Genomic DNA, 20,231 nt, shown 5'->3' with positions numbered 1-20,231 from the left:
TTGAAAACTAAAATTATATTTTTATAAATTACTTTACCATTATATGGGTTATTTAGTTTTTTAAAATATTTTAAATATATTACATAGCTGTCGTTAAATTATTAAATCTATCATCATTATCGTCTCTAATATTTCATCCGCTTGGTTCTCTAGCGTGTTACGTGATCGATGACTTAATAGAATCTAACCTGCAATCGTCATCGTTTTATTTATCATCATGATAAATAAAATTAAAAAACGATGTTTACGCACGCAATAGTTCGAAGAAATCTAGTTTTGTTTTCATCCAAGTTATTATGCAATTTACCGTAAATCATTTTTGCATAAATGGTGTTAACAGTATTAACAAAATCGTGATAATCCATACATTTCCAATATTGCAGTTTATAACCTAAGATAAGAATATAAACGTTAAGAAAGCAAGGAGAAGCTGTGCTTTTCTATTCATGTATAATTAATTTTTTTTGCCAACAATGGAGAAGCGAAATACACTATTTATCTACTGCATTTTCATTGCTCTCCAAAGTGTTTGTAAGTTATATTTCAATTTACTCCACTAGCATGCAACCAATACATCACTGAATAATTTGCAATTTAAATGTAAAATATTAACAGGAAGTTCTCGTTTAAAATTGAAAAAATTTTGATAGAAGAATATGATCTTGAAATTTCAAATGATTTAAAACAGAGTCTTGTAAGAATTAAGTTTGATAAATAGAATTACATGTTTTGTATTATATTTGTGTAATTGCTAAGAAATTGATGTTCTAATGTGTTATAAATTGTTTTGTACAATATATTATTGACTTTTTATGTAATGTTCTGATTTATATTATCTTTTTTTATTAACAGATGGGCTTCATAGAAACCTGAGGTATTATGAAATGATTCACAGTACTCATTTTCAACATAAGATTGTAAAGCGGGGTATTCATCATAGCTATCACCCATATAATAAAATAAATGAATTAGAATTTTATTCACATGGACGGTAAGATATTTAATCTTGATAAGTAATGCTTAAATTATCAAATTTATTCTATTTATGTTAATTTATAATATTCTTTTGATTACAGTCATTTCCGATTAATTTTAACACCTAAAAGAGAAGTTATACATTCCAATTTTAAGGCGTATGAAGTAAATGCTGATGGAAAAGAAAAAACTATACATTTAGGTATAATAATACATAATTGAAAAGTATTTATAATATTGTTTGAGGCATTGTATTTATAATATTGTTCCACAGATCATGACAGTTTTTATCATGGCCGAGTGTTTGGAGAAATTGAGTCTCATGCTCAAATGCATATTGATGATGGCATTGTGACGGGTAGTATAACAATTTCGGATGAAACCTTTCATATTGAAGTGAGTATTAAACAAAATTGATATATTGCTGGTTTATGATGTTAGTGTTTTTTGCAAGTCAATTGTTACATAAGCAATATGATGAGAAATAATGAGTTAGTTGTAATACATTCTGCAAACTTAAAGATATGCCACATTTTTAACTATGGCTGTATTTTGTCACACTTGATGCAAATTATCAAATTGTCATGTATAATTAAAGTTTATTTGAAGTGCATGTTTTTTTAGCCATCCTGGAGGCATCTTCCTTACGTAGATAACAAAACAATGATTGTTTACAAATCTTCCGATGTCAAATTCAGTTGGGAGCATTATGAAGATGGAGAAGGTCACACACATGGAGCTCCAAGAACTTGTGGTTATGTCAAAGACAACTTAAGTACGGTTTTATTATAAATATTATACATAAATTTTTGTTTTATATTTCTATAATTGCAACAATAATATTGCTTTTTTTAACAATAGATTATACGTTACGTGACGATTTTGAGAAAGACAATTTAGAAATCAATGATAGTAATAGCAGAGTAAAGAGGCAGACAGAAACTTACGAATATACACCGACAAAAACAAGATGCCCATTATTATTGGTTGCCGATTATCGATTTTACCAAGAAATGGGTGCTAGCAGTACAAAAACTACAATCAATTATTTGGTATGTGAGTATAAATATAACAATACACAGTGTATGGGTTGTAAATATAATATTAATTCTTTTTGCAGATAAGTTTAATCGATAGAGTGCATAAGATTTATAACGACACTTTATGGCAAGAACGTCAAGAGCAAGATGGTTTCAAAGGGATGGGTTTTGTCATCAAGAAGATAGTTGTTCACAGTGAACCGACAAGAGTCAGGGGTGGTGAAACACACTACAATATGGTTCGCGAGAAATGGGATGTCCGTACACTGCTCGAGGTTAATATGATTTGTATAGAATGTTCCTTGTTTTTAAAATTAAGAAAGGCTGTTAATTATAGAATCATTAACTTAATAATACGTAATTTATTTTATTAAATTAACATCGCTAAATATTGTTCACAATTAAATAGTATTTTTTATAATGTTACTGCAGGTGTTCAGTCGAGAATATAGCCATAAAGATTTTTGTTTGGCTCATCTATTTACCGATCTCAAGTTTGAAGGTGGTATCCTTGGATTAGCTTATGTAGGATCTCCTCGTAGAAATTCAGTGGGCGGTATCTGTACACCAGGTCTGTAAAAAAAGCAGTTTGCATCTACATCACTTTGATATAATAATAAGAGCATAATGTATATGACATTACATATATCTTATATTCATTGTCAAGGAATTTTTATTTTTTTTTAGAATATTTCAAAAACGGATATACATTATACTTAAACTCGGGACTGAGCTCCAGTAGAAATCATTATGGACAAAGAGTAATTACAAGAGAAGCCGATTTAGTCACGGCACACGAATTTGGTCATAATTGGGGTTCCGAACATGATCCAGATATTACAGTAAGTTATTCTCATTATACTGTAACTTATTTTAGCTGACATGCAACTAAGTTAAACATATTTCAAATTTTCTTGGAAATGAAAAGGAAATGAAAATTGAATTAATTGCGAAACAAATGTTAATGCAAAAATTAAGGACTTCACACATTTGAACTGTTGAAACACATTGGATTGACATGCTTTTTTAATAAGCTTTACAAAGCCTTAAAGAAGTTTTTCTTTTCTTATATTTTTAATGTTTGAAGCTGAAACTTAATTTTTTAATATTATTGTAGGAATGTAGTCCGAGCGCAAGCCAAGGTGGATCTTATTTAATGTATACTTATAGTGTTAGTGGCTACGATGTAAATAATAAGGTGGAGTATATATTTTATTCTCTAAATTTACTATAATAATGGTAAAAATACTATAATGTGATAAATATTTAATACATGTTTGTCAAATGGGATGTTACATTATTTTACATGCGAATTTATCTATATATAAGTCTATGGTTTTATAAATCAATCTCTTTTTTTTACATACAGAGATTTTCACCATGCAGCTTGCGATCTATCAGAAAGGTCTTGCAAGCCAAATCTGGTCGCTGTTTCTCAGAGCCGGAGGAATCGTTCTGTGGCAATTTAAGAGTCGAAGGAGACGAGGAATGTGATGCGGGTCTTTTGGGAACAGAAGATAACGATTCGTGTTGTGACAAAAATTGCAAGCTTCGACGTAATCCATCAGCAACTTGTAGGTAATGTAAAATCAAGTCGGTTTATTTATTGCTACTTTCTTGTAGTCTGATGATTAAATTTTGTAAACTTTTACATTCAACAATGTAATATTTATTTCATTTTCTTCGACAGTGACAAAAACTCTCCTTGCTGTCAGAATTGCAAATATATGGCTATGGGAATAAAATGTCGCGATGCACAATATGCCACTTGTGAACAAGAATCGCGCTGCACCGGGCTGTCTAGCGAATGTCCAAAATCTCCAGCTATGCAGGACGGCACTGGCTGTCTCGAACGTGGTCAATGCCGTGGTGGCAAATGCGTGCCATACTGCGAGACTCAAAACTTACAAAGCTGCATGTGTGATACAAGTACGTGCTTTATTAAAAATTCTGAGTATTGAGTATAAAACAAATTGCAAATATCTTATTATGTTTACATTTGCGATATAACATCAGGATATTTCGAATTAAGACTGATTGTAATTGTGTGATTAGTTTTGGTATAATAACAGAAGAAAAAAGTTAGGTTTTATAATCAAGTGTATATTATATAAGGAATTATGATTATAGTATATTGACATTATAGTATGTTATTATTATTATTATACTGAATTTGTTTAATAGTTGCCGATGCATGTAAAAGATGCTGTAGAATGAGTTTAAACGAAACGTGCTTCCCGATAGACCCGCAAGACATTTTACCCGATGGAACACCGTGTATTCAAGGTTTTTGCAACAAGGTAATGAGATGATATATCAATTTAGTTAATAAGAACAAAATAAAAGTAAATTTTCTGTCGGACTTGGAATTGTACATGCATTTTTTTAGGGTACATGTGAGAAAACGATCCAAGACGTAGTAGAACGATTTTGGGACATCATCGAGGATATAAATATCAATAAAGTGATGCGTTTTCTGAAAGATAATATAGTAGGCGCTGTGATAATCATCACTGCCATTATATGGATACCAGCAAGTTGCGTTATCAGTTACATCGATCATAGACGTGTCAAAGAGAATGAAAAGAAGTGGCGGTGGAAACATACGGATGAGTTAATTCATCCGGATGAACCGAGACAAGTGATTTATGTTGGTCAGCGACCAAGAGTGCAACATGTTATGCATCAATCATAAGTTATGAGTTTAGATTATTTACATTGCATTATGTATTTCAGTGTCTAGTCAAGAAAATTTATGTAAAATGATATATTTATATTACTTTAGAGTAACAAAATATTGTAAATACTTTTCTTTCTATTGCGTATATAGAATTTTTATATAATGCTGTAAAATTTTAACGAATTGAGCAATTGAGCAATGTATTTCTATACTACATAGTATAATGGAACTAGCTGGCGGATTTAGTCAGGATTTAATCAGATGTATAAGAAATTTTCTTTTTACAAATTTTTTTATATTGCATATGTACTTATGTTTAAATATTAAATCTCTCTAGTGTCCTCTAATTGGCAGCATTTTGTTGTTACCTAATCATTAGAGTACTCTCATTTTTATATTAATATATTAGTTTTTGTTACATTGCAATGATGTAAATAATTGATAAAAAATTATGAGACAGAAATAGTATATTTCTTTATCAAGTTACAAATAGATATAGGGTGCATTCGTTTATGCAGTTACTGCCGCAGATGTTCGTTTACTCCGCCTGCGAAAATGACTGCAGCGCAGTTTGTTGTTCGTGTACGCAGGAATGTATCTCATCTGCGCAGGTACTTCGGAGTAGTGGTGGGCGATGCTCACTCGATGTTTAGAAAATCGATGCTTTTTATTACAGCATCGATTATTTTAATCGATGTTTTTGCTGATCGATACATCGAGTAACAATCGATTATTAAAATATAACATCGAAGTTTCCTTCACTTCGCGAAATACAGATGTCGCCCACTCGAAACACGGTATAAGGCATAAGGTATAAGTATAAGGTTTAAGGCCGGAGCACAGACTTTTACATAAAGCATAACGCATATGCATAAGGAAATTGATTGGTCTATATATAAGCATAAGCAAATGCATAAGGAAATGGACCAATCAATTTCCTTATGCTTATGCGTTATGCTTTATGCAAAAGTCTGTGCTCCGGCCATTAAGCCGAGAGCACAAGCTTTTACATAAAGCATAACGCATAAGCATAAGGAAATTGATTGGTCTATATATAAGCATAAGCAAATGCATAAGGAAATGGACCAATCAATTTCCTTATGCTTATAGGCCGGAGCACAGACTTTTACATAAAGCATAACGCATAAGCATAAGGAAATTGATTGGTCTATATATAAGCATAAGCAAATGCATAAGGAAATGGACCAATCAATTTCCTTATGCTTATGCGTTATGCTTTATGCAAAAGTCTGTGCTCCGGCCATATGCGTTATGCTTTATGCAAAAGTCTGTGCTCCGGCCATATGCGTTATGCTTTATGCAAAAGTCTGTGCTCCGGCCATATGCGTTATGCTTTATGCAAAAGTCTGTGCTCCGGCCAATAAGGTATAAGCACGCGGCACGTGTATGGTGTATGTACGCAGACTACGCAATACGCAGTTACGCAGTACGCAGTATGCACTGCATTTATTACGAGTGTTTTTTATGTGTGTTTTGTTAATTCCATCTGTACATGAAGACATGGATTCTTTATTAGAGAAGCCTCAGGAGGTTAGACTTAATCGTCCGTACTTGGTTCATTTTCGCGTGGGATCGAACAAGCAATCGCGAAAGTAAAGTCTATTGTCACGATAACAAAACGCAGCGTCGCCGTTTCGGACGAATTGCGGCGTCTGCAAAAACGAGACGAAAAAACGGAAGCAACACTTCTCAAGTTTAAACAAGACGTTCCCACGAGGTGGAATTCTACTTTAATTATGATCGAGCGATTTCTTGAACTCCACGAGTATGTATATCCGATCTCTCTTAAGTGCAAAGGGCCCGTAGAAATGCTTACGCGTGAAGAACTCGATTTATTGCAGGATATAGTATTACTTTTAAAACCTGTGGAAAATGTAATAACCGAATGCAGCGGGGACACATACGTCACATCGAGTTTGATCATTCCGATTATTCGTTGTATGATAATTGTTATTAGAACACGCAATCCGTGCACTGAAATAGGACAACAGTTTCAAGAGAAACTTTTAGCGGAATCACATCGTCGGTTTAAAGATTATGAGTCTCGCGAGCTGCTCGCGATATCAACCATTCTTGATCCGCGGTTTAAAAGGCTGCATTTTCAAAAGCCTCTTCTCGCTGCGAGTGCAGTCGCGAAAATTAATACGATTGTTAAAACGGCTCTACATCAAAACGTAAGTCCTATTACGTTGGCGATGGACGACGAAAATAATCCGCAGATAGCAAATAGTGTATGGAGTTTTCATGATAAACTAATCGTTTCCGAGAATTCGATGGTATTTTCCGATGGCGATGATCTCGTTCTCGAACTCAGACAGTATCTGAATCAGCCAGTTATTTCGCGATTTGAAAACCCCATTGAGTACTGGGACAAGTTGAAAGTTGCGTATCCGACACTACACTCATGCGCTCTAAAATATTTAAGTGTTGTTGCTACATCCGTACCGTCAGAGAGATTGTTTTCAAAAGCCGGCGCGATTAAGGCTGAACGTCGTAGTCGACTTACGGCAGGTAGACTTAATGTATTAGTGTTTCTTAGTTCCCTCAACAAAGAATATTGGCACATTTCATAAACGTTGTTTAGAACTATAAATTGCTTTGTGCACTTTTATTTACGGTGATCTTATTATTTAAGCTTATTGTTTAAATGCTAATTTAAGAAGCATGTGTTCTTACTGTACATAAAATTATGTACAAGATGTGTAATATGTTTACAGGAATTAATAATATAGCATAATATATCAAATTTCTTGGGTTTTTAAAAATTATAACGTGTTTCTCAAGCTTCTACCTTTACTCTCATTGTACTATTTTTATTCGGTTATCTTTTTTATGAACATAGAACTAATAAATATTTTCTTTGTATAGTATTTGAAGGAGGCAGATACACAACTCTGGAATCATAAGAGAAACAAGATAAAATTATAAATCATACAGCATTCAAACCATTACCAGGAACATCAATATTCCATGCTCAATTTTGTATCTACATAAATAAAAAGTAAAATAATAAAAAATAGGGATATTAATAAAAGCAAAATAATACTTTACTTAATTTTTTATTAATTTTTTGTCGGTTTTTTTTCTCCTTTTAGTTGCAGCTATTTAAATTAGGCGCGCATTGTCCCGATAAAAAAGAATCGATTAAAATCGATTTATTTGGCAAAATATCGATTTTGAAACATCGATTTTATTTTATATCGATTATTTCCAAATCGATGCTTTTTTTTAACATCGCCCACCACTACTTCGGAGGTCCTGCTCTGGATGCTCTGCTTGCAGTACTGCGTAAGAGTGCATAAGAGTGCAGTCCAGTGATGCAAGATTGAGCATCCTGCATCATGCGCGACATGAGGGCATAGACTATAGACATAGGTTGCGTTCCGTTTCGCACATTATGCGCACGAATTACATAGAAAACGTTCCGTTTCACTCAATGCGCGCATGAACAGCGCTTAGAATTCCCTAGATCCCCACCATCTGCAGCGCATAATACACGCATCAGCTACCTCAAGTTTGAGTTGCAGCCATTGAGTAAAAAGAAACAGGAGGAAGCGTTTGGTCGTAAAAGTGCGGACGGAAGTGACTATATAAAGTGGTCGCTCAAGATGGCCGCTCAAGGGCGCCAATATTGAATGACTTGTTATGTTTAATTAGGAAATAATGTACAATTAAAAGAAAATAACTATAATATGCAACAATAATACCAAATTTTAATGGCGTTTTTCATTGGGATTGCACTCGTGCAGTATTTCCATAAGAGCAATGTTAAAATCTAAAATCTAAATTTATATTAAATCCTTCGTCCTTACAAAAATTTATCCATGCATTTCTTTGATCCGGATTTTTCGGAAACCTGTTTGTGAGTGAAAATTATTTAGTAATTATTGTGAATCTACAATTTCACAATACTATACATATGATTATAATCTCCAAAATAAAAATCTCATTAATGTTGATAATACTAACCGATGAAACGTTATTCCATGATTTCGAGCTGCTGCTGTTATGCCACAAGCTCTACAGTATACCATTTTGATCGTTTATTTCCATACACTGTTGCATAAAAGACTATACACTGCATATTAATGCGTACGGCGTACGGTATGCCGCTTGCCGCAATGCTCGAGCATTCCCTCTCACTTTCAAAAAGTGGTCGCTCAAGATGGCTGCCATGACGTACATTCGTCCGCGGATTTACCTAGTCCTGGCCATAGACCACGAAGTAAAAGTAAGGAGACGTAACTACATAGATTGAAAGTGGTCACGAAAAATGTTCCGTGAAGGAGGAGGTTTGCCGAGTGGAATAACTTGCAACATTTCGTCGCCATCTTTAAATTGTCAATGACAGATGAGACCACAGTGAGAGAAAAGGTTATAAGGATTAGAAAAGCATGGAACGTAAGTATGAAATTGAAATAAACAAATAAATTTTTAAAAAATAAAAAAAATGTTACAAATTTTTAAAGAACATAAAGAATATAAAGAATATAAACTTCTTTTTTCTGATCCTTTTTTATCTCCCCTTGAATTGCAACCTTTGACACAACAGGCCATTACTTCAGAATTTATTATATCTATAATAAAAATTAAAAATATTTAAAAATAAAATGCAGTTAAATTATCTTATAAATAAAAAAATGAAAATATTAATATATTGCTAAAAATTATTTATATTAATATTTGGACATACTTAGAAAATATATCTATGCTGATTTATTAATAGATAGATAAATAGATAGATAGATTAAAAGATATTGCTTATAGCGAAATATTAATTGATTTAACATGCAACAATTTTAGGTTATAAAAATTAAAAGTTAATACTACAATAAATTCTAATTTTCTGCAAAACAATTAAAAATAAAATGTTAAATGTTAAACTACATTTACTTTAAAATTTATAATCTTGAAATATATACCTTATATAAATGTTTAATTAAAATTATTTGCATACCACGTTGCATACGAATATTTCACAAGCACAAAGTAAGCTTTTTACTTGCTCTTGCTCTTAGTGCAGTCAGTTCAGTTCATGTTCCTCATGGTACAGCTAAAAAAGAACAGATTTAAGATGGCGACGAAATGTTGCAAGTTATTCCATTCGGCAAACCTCCTCCTTCGTGGAACATTTTTCGTGACCAACTTTTTTCTCTATACGCTATCTAGTTACGTCTCCTTACTTTTACTTCGTGCCATAGACATAGGAATATAGGGACCGAGCATATCGTTGCGGGGGGGAAGCTACTGCGGGACGGTGCGACGAGGTAAAGTGTGCCTAAATTTGATTGGCTATTAGTTTGCGCAAGCGCGATGTAAGTATCGTGCGACTTCCAGTGTGCATGGACATAGGAATATAGGGTCGGAGTGTAACGTCGCGAGAGGAAAATCACTGAAGGAAGGGGACGAGGTAAATTGTGCATATTTTTGATTGGCTACTATTTGACGCAAGTGCAATTGGTCATTTTTCGACGCAAAAATATTATGCAATTTGGGCAGATATAATGAGCATTTGAAGTTATATCAAGAAAAAACATTAATTAAAATTGTTATTTTAAATATATTTTGTGAATATAAAAAATGGTGCAGTGTTTTGTACAGTCTTGTAAAAATAGATCCGACTATCAAAATTGGAAACAAAGTAATAGCAGAAATAATGTAAAAATAACATTTCACAGGTATTGAAATTATTTATTCATATTAAAGTTAATATTATATGTTTAAAATAATATTATATATTTTATTTTAAGAGTATAAGAGAGAGAGAGAGTTGTTAAAAATATTGTTTTTTTTTCTTAGTTTTCCCAAAGATCCTAAAACTCGTACATTGTGGTTAGATATTTTGGAAATAAATTCATCATCTATCCCAAGTACAGCTCGTATTTGCTCTGTCCACTTTGAAGAGAAATTCTTTGACAGAACATGTTTGATAACTCGACTTAGACGAAATGCATTACCTAGTGTATAATAACAACAGCATACGTATAACGATAACCAATCAGATTCAGGCACAGTATCATGGCGGACCCCCCCGCATTTTGGCTTCACTCTCCTCGTCTATCAACCAAGTTTACGCTCCGTCCCTATATTCCTATGTCCATGGTCCTGGCTAGTATATGCTCCCTCCTGTTTCTTTTTACTCAATGGGAAAAACTGAGGCTGACAGGATTTTCGGTTACGGCCATGACACCCTACAACAAAATGGCCGCTCAACAACTGCTCAACAACTGCTCAGCAACTGCTCAACAACTGCTCAACAACTGCTCGGCATCTTTCAAGAATTTTTACAATATTATCAATTTGTATCACCACGCCGAATATCACATGTGCATACGCACGTACAGATATAAGGCCATAACACACACCAAAATGACATAACTGCATATGCATAGCATAAGACCGTCTCGACCAATGAACATGCTATGTAAATCAATATGGCACCTTTATGCTAGATGTTCATTGGTCGAGACGGTCTCATGCTATGCATATACAGTTATGTCATTTTGTGTGTGAGGGCCTATACACATTACACACGCATTGTCGCTATTTTGTTGTAGGGTGTCATGGCCGAAACCGGAAATCTTGCCGGCCTCAGTTCTTTTGACGATGTTAGCGATCTAGTACTAGTATAGACATCTGTGCTAGATCGCTAACTTTAGGCTTTGACGTATGGAAAAACCATGAAGAATAGAGATCAAGAGGCCGAACTAGGCTTTCAGAAATGCGACCAAAATCAGGTTTCTGAAGTAATACTGGTGGTACTCGATAGGCGGCGTTCGAATCGCAAAACTCCTCACATTGCATATACGCTTGCGTATACATACACAAGAACGAAAGTGTAAAGAATAGAGAGGTTATTGAGTGATATACTTAATGAGCAACCATAGGTACGTTCCACTTGGCGATCGCAACGCTTGTGAAATCATTTTATCTTTGTTTTTCATCGAAAGTTAAAGAAAGATAGATAATGTTCGCGAGCGTTGCGATCACCAAGTGGAACTCAGCCCATGCAAACTGTGAGGACGGTGTCGTGGAACGCAAGCGACATCTCGATTAGCATTTTGAACCACGGACTAAAGAATAGAGGGACGGAGCACAAGCTGTACCGGGGAAGCACGTTTGCGGCGGGGGGGGGGCGCCATATTCGTTTAGTAATCACCACACATAGAACTCACTATTTGCGTATGTGTGAGAAATCAAAGTCAGATCCTGCGCACAATAAACAAAATAGGAAATAGAAATAGGAATAATTATTAAATATTAGAAATAAAAAATTAAAATTATTTATTTTAGAAATAAAAAGAATAGAAAAAATTAATGCATGAATTAAAAAATAAGAATTGGAACTAATTAATATATTTTATTCTCTTGTTAGATGTAAAATAATTTCTCTTTTTAATATTAAATGATTATTGCTATTTCTAATATTTTGTCTACTGTATGCAGAGCCTCAGAGTAATAAAAGTTAAAGTATTTTATAAAATTTATAGTACAACAATAATAAAACCGCCTAATCTCTTTACGCTTGTCACTCGTTATGTCTAGTGGCACCACTACACGAGTGTAACCATGTCACAGACACAGAATCTCTGTGTGAGAATCGCTACATCAATATGGCGGAAAGCAGTCCCCCTCGCACGCTTGAGTTACCATCCCCTCTCGCCTAAACTAGGACTTTAGACTCATAGCGTTTTCGATTATACAGGATTTGAACGACCCAGGGTTGATCAATCACTATTTTACTATAAATGCAAGTCTTTCATTGGTGGAGAGGTTGCAATGACGTCATTAACCAACCCTGGGTCGTTCAAATCCTGTATAATCGAAAACGCTATCAGTCCCTCTATTCTTTAGGCCGAATTTCCACTGAGCGCGTCGCGTCACGCGTCATCCAATCAAAACACATATTTTATATGTGTTGTATAATACATATTATAACATATATAAAATGTGTGTTTTGATTGGTGACGCATGACGCGACGCACTCAGTGGAAATTCAGCCTTAGTCCGTGGTTTTTGTTCAATATTCAATGAGCAATAGAGAGAATAATACTTTAGTGTTGCTTGTGTATCTTGGTGGAAAACTATCAAAGAACAGACCTATAGCTTCTGTTTGCCGATGAGATCATCATTGCCCCTCTTGCCGCTCGTCTATCTTTGCGAATGAGGTAACCTTCTCTCTATAGATCTTGTGTTCTTTATAGCTGAACTGGCTACATTAGTTCAGAGTTTATTTTTCTCCTTCTAATGTGGAGGGAAAAAGATAAACTTTGAACTAGTGCAGCCAGTTCAGCTATAAAGAACAGACCTAAGAAGTTTATTGTGATTAGGTTAGGTTGTCTTCTAAGGTAATTTTTCACCAAGAGACACAAGCAACACAAAAGTATTATTCTCTCTGTTGCTCATTGAATATCAAACAAAGACAGAGTCATACTTGTGTCGATTTGTGTCAATTTGTGTCCTTTGCTGGAAAACAACCTAAGTTGCTCGAACTTTGTAAAGATTGAGAAGGCAAGGAGTGGGGGAGAAAAATGGCGCAGACGAGAATATCTGTATCTTTGGGCTTGTTCGTTTTAGCTGCACTGGGGCAGCTCTGGGTCTGCTCTAAACAAGATAATACAGGACAAACTATTTATCTGTCCTGTATTATCCTGTGTAGAGCAGACCCAGAGCAGCCCCAGTGTAGCTAAAACGAACAAGCCCTTTAGTGCTCTAGGAAGAGAAGAGTTGCATCGTGGCCACCATATCGTAAACACGTGTAACCTTAAGCTGAAGACATTCCACTTTAAAAATTAAAAAGTATAATAAATTCAGTATTTAATTTCAGTATAATAAGTTCAGTGAAGTGAACATACCGGTTATAATATCTATATTCTCACGTGATAACGTTCAATTAGGAAGAACAAAAATGTCTGTTTCATATAATTTGCCAAACGAGATATTAGTAAAAATTTTCAATTTCTGTGATGTTTATACTTTATCACAGATTAGTATGGTATGCATACAATTTAATAATGTGGCAAAATATATACTAATGAAAAAAAGTGAACATTTGCTTGTTACAAATCAGAAATCGGAAAAATTTCGTGAACGGTAAGTTAAATAAAACTTAATTTTATTTATATTTTTTAATTTATTCTAGAACAGTGCTTGGTATTAATCGAGCATTTCAGCCGATTTCCGTAATTGACGATCCTTTTCCTCTTCTCATTGAACGCGCCAAAGCTGCTCGAGCCAGCGTCGAGTGTTAGGAGCGGCACTATTAATTTATGAATGGAGTTTTCTCTCTTAATTATTGAATTTTATGAAAATTTATGAAATTTATTAAAATTTATTAAAAATACTTTTTTTATTTTTAATTTATTATGCAAAAATATTTTAATAGATTTTCTCGTCACCAATGAGCTACTATTGTTGACGCGTTTTTTTCCCTCTATCACTTTTTTTTTTTTTTTTTTAGTTATTGAGCGATATTCAGAGTCCGTTTTTATCTTTAAGATTTTCTTAAGTATGGTTCCTAAAATGTTATAAAGCAATCAAAAAGCCATATTAGTATCTTAAAACAGTACTTGAGATAATTCTGGAATAAGAACGAACTAGGTTAAGAAAATCTAATCTTTTTGATATTTAATTCTTTTAAATTAAGAATTTATTATTTTTTGTCTTTAATAGAATAAGCCTATAAGGAAAACCACACAAAAAGAAATCCTAGAGCGGCTGCGTCATGTGCGATAAAAAAAGGAAAGAAAGCGTCAACCACAGAAATCGGTTGAAAACTCAAATAATTCTGAGCACTGTTCTAGAATTTTCTTCTCATCACGTTGCCTGCCGAATCGATTTCTTATATTATTCCGTTTTTTATTAGCGGAGACGATGCAATGACATCATTAATCACTTCTAAATTAATCCAAGTTTGTCCAATTAAAATTACTAATTAAAAAGTGTTCTTAGCAAAAATACTTTTTCTTAAATCTAATACAATATTTGTCGATAAAACTTTTTTAAATATTAACGTTAAAGGAATCCTAAAGTGATCTGTTTTACCAATTTTTTTCAAATACACTATACCTTTTTTTGGTTGTGTAAAATAAAAAATCCTTTTTAGTAATTAAAGTACATATACTAATACACTACGGACGGCCGACTTGAAAGGATTTTTCAAGCCAGATACAGTATCTGTTTTACTTTTTATTTTTCGTAAATTTTGTTTTTTTTGGCTGCATGGCTTAAAAAATCTTTTCAAATCGACCGTCTGTAGTGTATTAGCATATGTACTTTAATTACAGAAAAAGAGTTTTTATTCTACACGGTCAAAAAAGGTATAGTGTATTTGAAAGAAATTGGTAAAACAGACCACTTTAGAATTATCTTAAGGTACAATTTTTATCTTATTTTTAGCAAAACTTGATTTAATTTTTTAATTATATCTTTTTAAAATAAATTTCAATATTTATATATTTTCAGAAGATAGATATTTATGATTTTACATAAGATCACATTGAAGAACACATGTCTTATTTTTTTTACAGATGTAAACCACTATTATCTTCAGATATAAATTCTAAATTTATTACAAGTTACAACTGGATATATAAAAAATATAAAAAAAGACAAATAAATGACGTAATGGAAGGCTACATCAATCATACAAATAATAATAAATGCGTACTAATGACTAAAAATACGGTTTGGTTTTGTGGAACAAATAGCAATAAACTTCATGCTTATAATCGCGCAAAGAACGGTACTATTGAAAAGGGTAAAAAGATTCTGTGTACTGACAACGCTTTGATTAAATGTTTTGCTCTTTGCGATGATTATATTATAAGTAGCGACATGTAAGTATTTATTTATGAACTACGTTTTATGTTTATTTCTTTTTTTTATTTTTGACAAAAATTTTTGTAGAAATGGTGTTATTAATCGTTGGGAAATTAAGAATGATCAAAATAACTTTTTTTTGGAACGTTTAAAAATACATGATGTGCATTCTAGAATTATACAAATAAACGCAACATCGCAACACATTATAACTGCTTCTAAAAATTCAATAAAGGTATGTTTAAAGAAAAATTGTAATAATGCTATGTTAATGTAGTATGTAAAAAGTATGTTTTTGTAGATACTGAAATATACAAATGATAGAAGAGGTTGTACGGAAGAAAACGAAATATTTTGTGGAGACGTCTCATCTTATATAAAATCAATCTCATTTGACCCTATAAGAACAAAATTTGCGGCTAATTCCATATATAGATATATTTGTAAGTCGTCGTTTCTAATTTACGATATTGATAAAAGGTAAGTTATGTTTCAATTAATTAATCAATTTCTACAAATGTTCGATTGAACATTGACTACATTAACACGTCAATCTCAATTGGGTATAGTAAGATCCGTAGTTATGAAACTCGATTAACGTTGCCGTGTAAACGTACTCTTTGGGCTTGTTCGTTTTAGCTGCACTGGGGCAGCTCTGGGTCTGCTCTAAACAAGATAATACAGGACAAACTATTTATCTGTTCTGTATTATCCTGTGTAGAGCAGAACCAGAGCAGCCCCAGTGTAGCTAAAACGAACAAGCCCTTTGATTATGTTTATATAGACACTATTATATCATCCGATTTAATAACATTTCTAATTATAACTTACAAGGACGGTTTGATAACCCAAAAATTCTAAAAAGTATGAAACTGCAGAAATATAATACATATTAACCTAATCAAGTATATTTGGAATAATATACAACAAACTAATGTAAAAAATTTTAGTTATCAGATAATAAATAAAAATTTTGAAAGTGAATGTGTGCAACTAATATGGGAGAATCCTCACACTATTCTCACGTGTTTTTATAATTCTATTAAAAAAATAGATATAAGGTAATAAATCTTATTGTTAATACTAGTTAAGCTTTCAATTTTTTCATATTTGTTGTACTATAATTTCAGAACATCCAATTTTGTTGTACGTAGTTGGGATTTTCCCAAATATTACGCTTTGTGTTGCTCATCAGATAATATGTACACTTTTATGACGGGGCATTATAGAGCTGCTCACTTATGGGATCAGAGACAGAATGTTGCCATTCAAGTTTGTATTATTTAAAAATTTTTTGTATCTTGTACTTTATTAGTAAATTATTATTAACTCTCTTGAAAATTTTTAGACGTATGTAAATCGCTTAAAGATACATTCTCTAGAATTTGATAGTACCCATATGTATGGTTGTGCAATGGGTGGTCTTTTTGAATTGGACTTTACGGAAAAGAACCACTTTAACCACAAAGGAATAAAAAAGCATTTTAGCAATATTTATTAAATAAAAGAAAATTGATTGAAAATTTTTTTTATTATGTTTAAATGCTTATATAAATTCAGTGAACTCTATATAAACTAGAGCACTAAAGATACAGGTATTCTCGTCTGCGCCATTTTTGTCCCATTCCCCCACTCCTTACCCTCTCGATCTCAACAAAGTTCGAGCAGCTTAGGCCGGTATTCATAGTCCGTTTTTATATTCAAGATTGTTTTAAGCACGAACTTATATTCGCTCTTTTCGTCAGACACAATCTATGTGTGACGAAGAGAGCGAATATAAGTCCGTGCTTAAGACGATTTTGAATATAAGAACGGACTATGAATACCGCCCTTAGAAGACTAGAGAGTCTTTAATTAAAGCACTAAAGATGTAGGTATTCTACCGTCTGCTCTGGTCTCCGCCATTTCTGTTCCGTTCCCCCACTCCTTGCCCTCATGCCTCTGTCACTGAGCTGACAAGTTTATGATAATTAGGTTATGGTTTCTAAGCTGCTCGAACTCTGTGTTTACGTGTATTTTGATTATCCGAATGTGAACAAAAAGAGAGTCTTGTACACCAACCAAATCAGCAGTGGCATTTGTATTTGGTTCATCTGTTTCATTTTTATTCATTGCAGGTGGATCAGGTATATCGAAAAGTGTTGGTATGGCGTTTGGTTTTTTAATTATCGCCAATTATCTGCTTGATCAATCTCAAACTATGATTCTTCAAAATGTTTCTGAAATACAAAAATTGCTTATAAGATAAATGTCTTTATTGATTACAGTTATTCATATTTATGTAATTTCAAACGGTGACAAATCTAAACTACACTTAAAAAAACGATCCATGATCCTAAACAAACAGAAAAAGCTACGTAAATTGGAAATTTAAGAGAATAAACTTACTTCACAGAGACGCGAATATTTGGTTGGTGTCCAAGACTCTCTGCGGAGATTACGTATCCATTGCTGTCGACGAATATCATCCACAAGAAGTGCAAATACTTGAACACCGTTTTATGTTTTATTGGTACAATTGACCGCAACGCAGCAAGACATTTATCTTTTTTTTTGTTTACAGTCGGATACACGCAAATACAGAGTTCGAGCAGCTTAGAAACCATAACCTAATTATCATAAACTTGTCAGCTCAGCGATAGAGGCGAGAGGGCAAAGAGTGGGAGAACGGAACAGAAATGGCGGAGACCAGAGCAGACGGTAGAATACGTTTATAGTGCCTTACTTTAATCCATAGACATAGTAAGTATAGACTGAGCATCTTTTGTATAAGCGGTGATGTATACGATGAGAGAGAGAAAAGATATTAAGATGAGTTTCTCTCTCTTTTCAACTCGTTTCCTATGTCTATTTCCATAGACATAGAAAACGACGAACTGGCGCCGGCGGATGAAGAGAAGTGCTTCCCACTCTTCGGCATTGAAAAGAGAGAAAAACTCATCTTAATATTTTTTTTCTCTCTCATTGTATACATCACCGCTTATACAAAGGATGCTTAGGGTGCGTTCCACTTAACGCCCGCAACGCTCCTAGGATCATTTTATCCTTGTTTTTCATCGAAAGTTAAACGAGGATAAAATGATTCTAGGAGCGTTGCGGGCGTTAAGTGAAACGCACCCCTAGTCTATACTTACTATGTCTATGCTTTAATCAGAGTGACGCCATACAACTATCATTTATGATTGGTCCGCCATGTTTAAGCTATTCCTAGCAGTTTTTGGATCGTACTATTTTCAAGATTGTGTATTTATTTTAATAAATGGAAATAAATAGATGTTATATTAAGGCACTAGATATGTAGGTATTCTCATCCGCCATTTTGGTTCCTACTAGATGGAGAATTATAGCGTATATAGTATAGTATAGCGTACATGTGTAACACGTCAATTATTAAAAATGATTCAGGACTTTTTTCGACTCATTTTTTGGCAAGGAATAACGCTACTTAGTGGGCAGTCTTTAAGTGTCACCCTGTATACGTTATAATTCTCCATCTAATAGGAACAAAAATGGCGGATGAGAATACCTACATATCTAGTGCCTTAATAAAACTGTTTTTTCATCCATCTTTATGAATTTAGGATATTTTTAGTCGCATTGAGGTTAAAACTGTCTAATATAAAACTATCTGTTACAAAATATAGTTTACGTTTCTTCACACATGTGTCCGTTCCGTTCTGTAAAAAATTTCTCTACAAGTGCCATGTAGCAAAAACGGAACGGAAATATAGTTACAAAATATATTTCACTCTAATAATTCAGTATTTTCAAGTACTCATAGCAATGTAATTTGCAAGAAAATTGCAGAAATTATCTATACAGGATGTCCCATTTTAAATTACGCACCTGAATATCTCGTCAGGGGAGCCACCAATCCGAAAATAACCCTTACAAAAGTTGTTGGGTTCGAAGGGGGACATCCGATGATGACATTGGTTTAACCCAAGATCTATAGAGAGAAGGTTACCTCAGGAAAACCGGTTGTGGGCGAGGGACGATGAAGTAAGGAAGGAGCTAGAAACAGCTTGAGGCGAGGGGCAATGAAGGAAGGGAAGAGCATGATGATCTCATCGACAAACAGTAGCTGTCTGAGATAGCTTCTGTTTGCCGATGAGATCATCATTGCCTCTCTTGCCGCTCGCCTCGCTCAGCATTTGCCTCTCTTGCCGCTCGTCCCTCTTTGCGCATGAGGTAACCTTCTCTCTATAGATCTTGGGCATGGCCCCTCTCAGGCTTCTCTCTGCTAACAATAAGACACAACAAAAAGTACAAAAAGAATCAAACTTTTACCGCCACTTCTTTTTGAGCCGACTATTGGCGGAGAGAGCAGACGGTCTGCTTTCTTCTGTTAGGGTGAAATCAGATGATACGGAAAAGAGCTGCGGAACGGAGAGTGCGCCATTGAGACAGCCAATCACTTGCGGAATACAATCGTACGCAATAGCTGTGACGCACTCTCCGTTCCGTAGCTCTGTTCCGTATCATTTGATTTCATTCAGTGATGCCAATTCGAGCTCGCTAGTACCATGGGTACTGTAGTGGAGGATACCCACACAAGCGAAATCGCTGACGTCACATGTCCGTGTGTGCTCGCCGAGCATGTGATTTCGCTTGTGTGGGTATCCCCTCCACTACGGTACCCATGGTACCAGCGAGCTCGAATTGGCATCACTGATTTCACCCTTAAGCCTTGT

The 20,231-nt window shown here is 34.0% G+C and overlaps 2 protein-coding genes and 2 long non-coding RNA genes across 4 annotated transcripts; 3 read left to right on the top strand and 1 right to left on the bottom strand.

The window, feature by feature from the left end:
• Window positions 1-120: 120 nt before the first annotated feature.
• On the top strand, window positions 121-5,042 carry Tace (ADAM 17-like protease Tace). Its single transcript, XM_067352191.1, has 15 exons — window positions 121-308; window positions 384-531; window positions 853-991; window positions 1,077-1,177; window positions 1,250-1,371; window positions 1,600-1,750; window positions 1,837-2,027; window positions 2,096-2,290; window positions 2,448-2,586; window positions 2,703-2,857; window positions 3,133-3,213; window positions 3,385-3,593; window positions 3,706-3,944; window positions 4,200-4,315; window positions 4,405-5,042. Exons 2-15 carry the CDS (start codon window positions 474-476, stop codon window positions 4,708-4,710), a joined length of 2,202 nt encoding a protein of 733 aa, XP_067208292.1. The 5' UTR covers window positions 121-308; window positions 384-473; the 3' UTR covers window positions 4,711-5,042.
• Window positions 5,043-5,966: 924 nt separating this feature from the next.
• On the top strand, window positions 5,967-7,761 carry LOC136998863 (uncharacterized). Its single transcript, XR_010889392.1, has 2 exons — window positions 5,967-7,227; window positions 7,585-7,761. It is a non-coding gene; the product is annotated as an uncharacterized lncRNA (long non-coding RNA).
• LOC136998862 (uncharacterized) lies at window positions 7,462-9,956 on the bottom strand. The gene is made up of 4 exons (XR_010889391.1): window positions 9,639-9,956; window positions 8,686-9,293; window positions 7,768-8,572; window positions 7,462-7,610 (listed from the first exon to the last, which is right to left on the bottom strand). It is a non-coding gene; the product is annotated as an uncharacterized lncRNA (long non-coding RNA).
• A 3,340-nt stretch (window positions 9,957-13,296) lies between these two features.
• LOC105668675 (uncharacterized) lies at window positions 13,297-18,958 on the top strand. Its single transcript, XM_067351403.1, has 8 exons — window positions 13,297-13,464; window positions 13,544-13,809; window positions 15,246-15,554; window positions 15,625-15,772; window positions 15,839-16,017; window positions 16,488-16,598; window positions 16,668-16,809; window positions 16,886-18,958. Exons 2-8 carry the CDS (start codon window positions 13,625-13,627, stop codon window positions 17,036-17,038), a joined length of 1,227 nt encoding a protein of 408 aa, XP_067207504.1. The 5' UTR covers window positions 13,297-13,464; window positions 13,544-13,624; the 3' UTR covers window positions 17,039-18,958.
• Window positions 18,959-20,231: the final 1,273 nt, after the last annotated feature.

This window comes from Linepithema humile, chromosome 3, assembly GCF_040581485.1.
Source record: "Linepithema humile isolate Giens D197 chromosome 3, Lhum_UNIL_v1.0, whole genome shotgun sequence".
NCBI lineage: Eukaryota > Metazoa > Arthropoda > Insecta > Hymenoptera > Formicidae > Linepithema > Linepithema humile.
Note: the sequence above shows the minus strand (reverse complement) of the source record. Positions and strands in the feature narration are given on the sequence as shown.

Coding starts and splice junctions, on each gene's coding strand:
- Tace (XM_067352191.1), top strand. CDS start 474: ATGGAGAAGCGAAATACACTATTTATCTACTGCATTTTCATTGCTCTC. Junction 1,178..1,249: donor AGAAAAAACTATACATTTAG/GTATAATAATAC, acceptor ATTGTTCCACAG/ATCATGACAGTTTTTATCAT. Junction 3,945..4,199: donor AAGCTGCATGTGTGATACAA/GTACGTGCTTTA, acceptor TTTGTTTAATAG/TTGCCGATGCATGTAAAAGA.
- LOC105668675 (XM_067351403.1), top strand. CDS start 13,625: ATGTCTGTTTCATATAATTTGCCAAACGAGATATTAGTAAAAATTTTC. Junction 15,555..15,624: donor TATATTATAAGTAGCGACAT/GTAAGTATTTAT, acceptor AAATTTTTGTAG/AAATGGTGTTATTAATCGTT. Junction 16,810..16,885: donor GACAGAATGTTGCCATTCAA/GTTTGTATTATT, acceptor GAAAATTTTTAG/ACGTATGTAAATCGCTTAAA.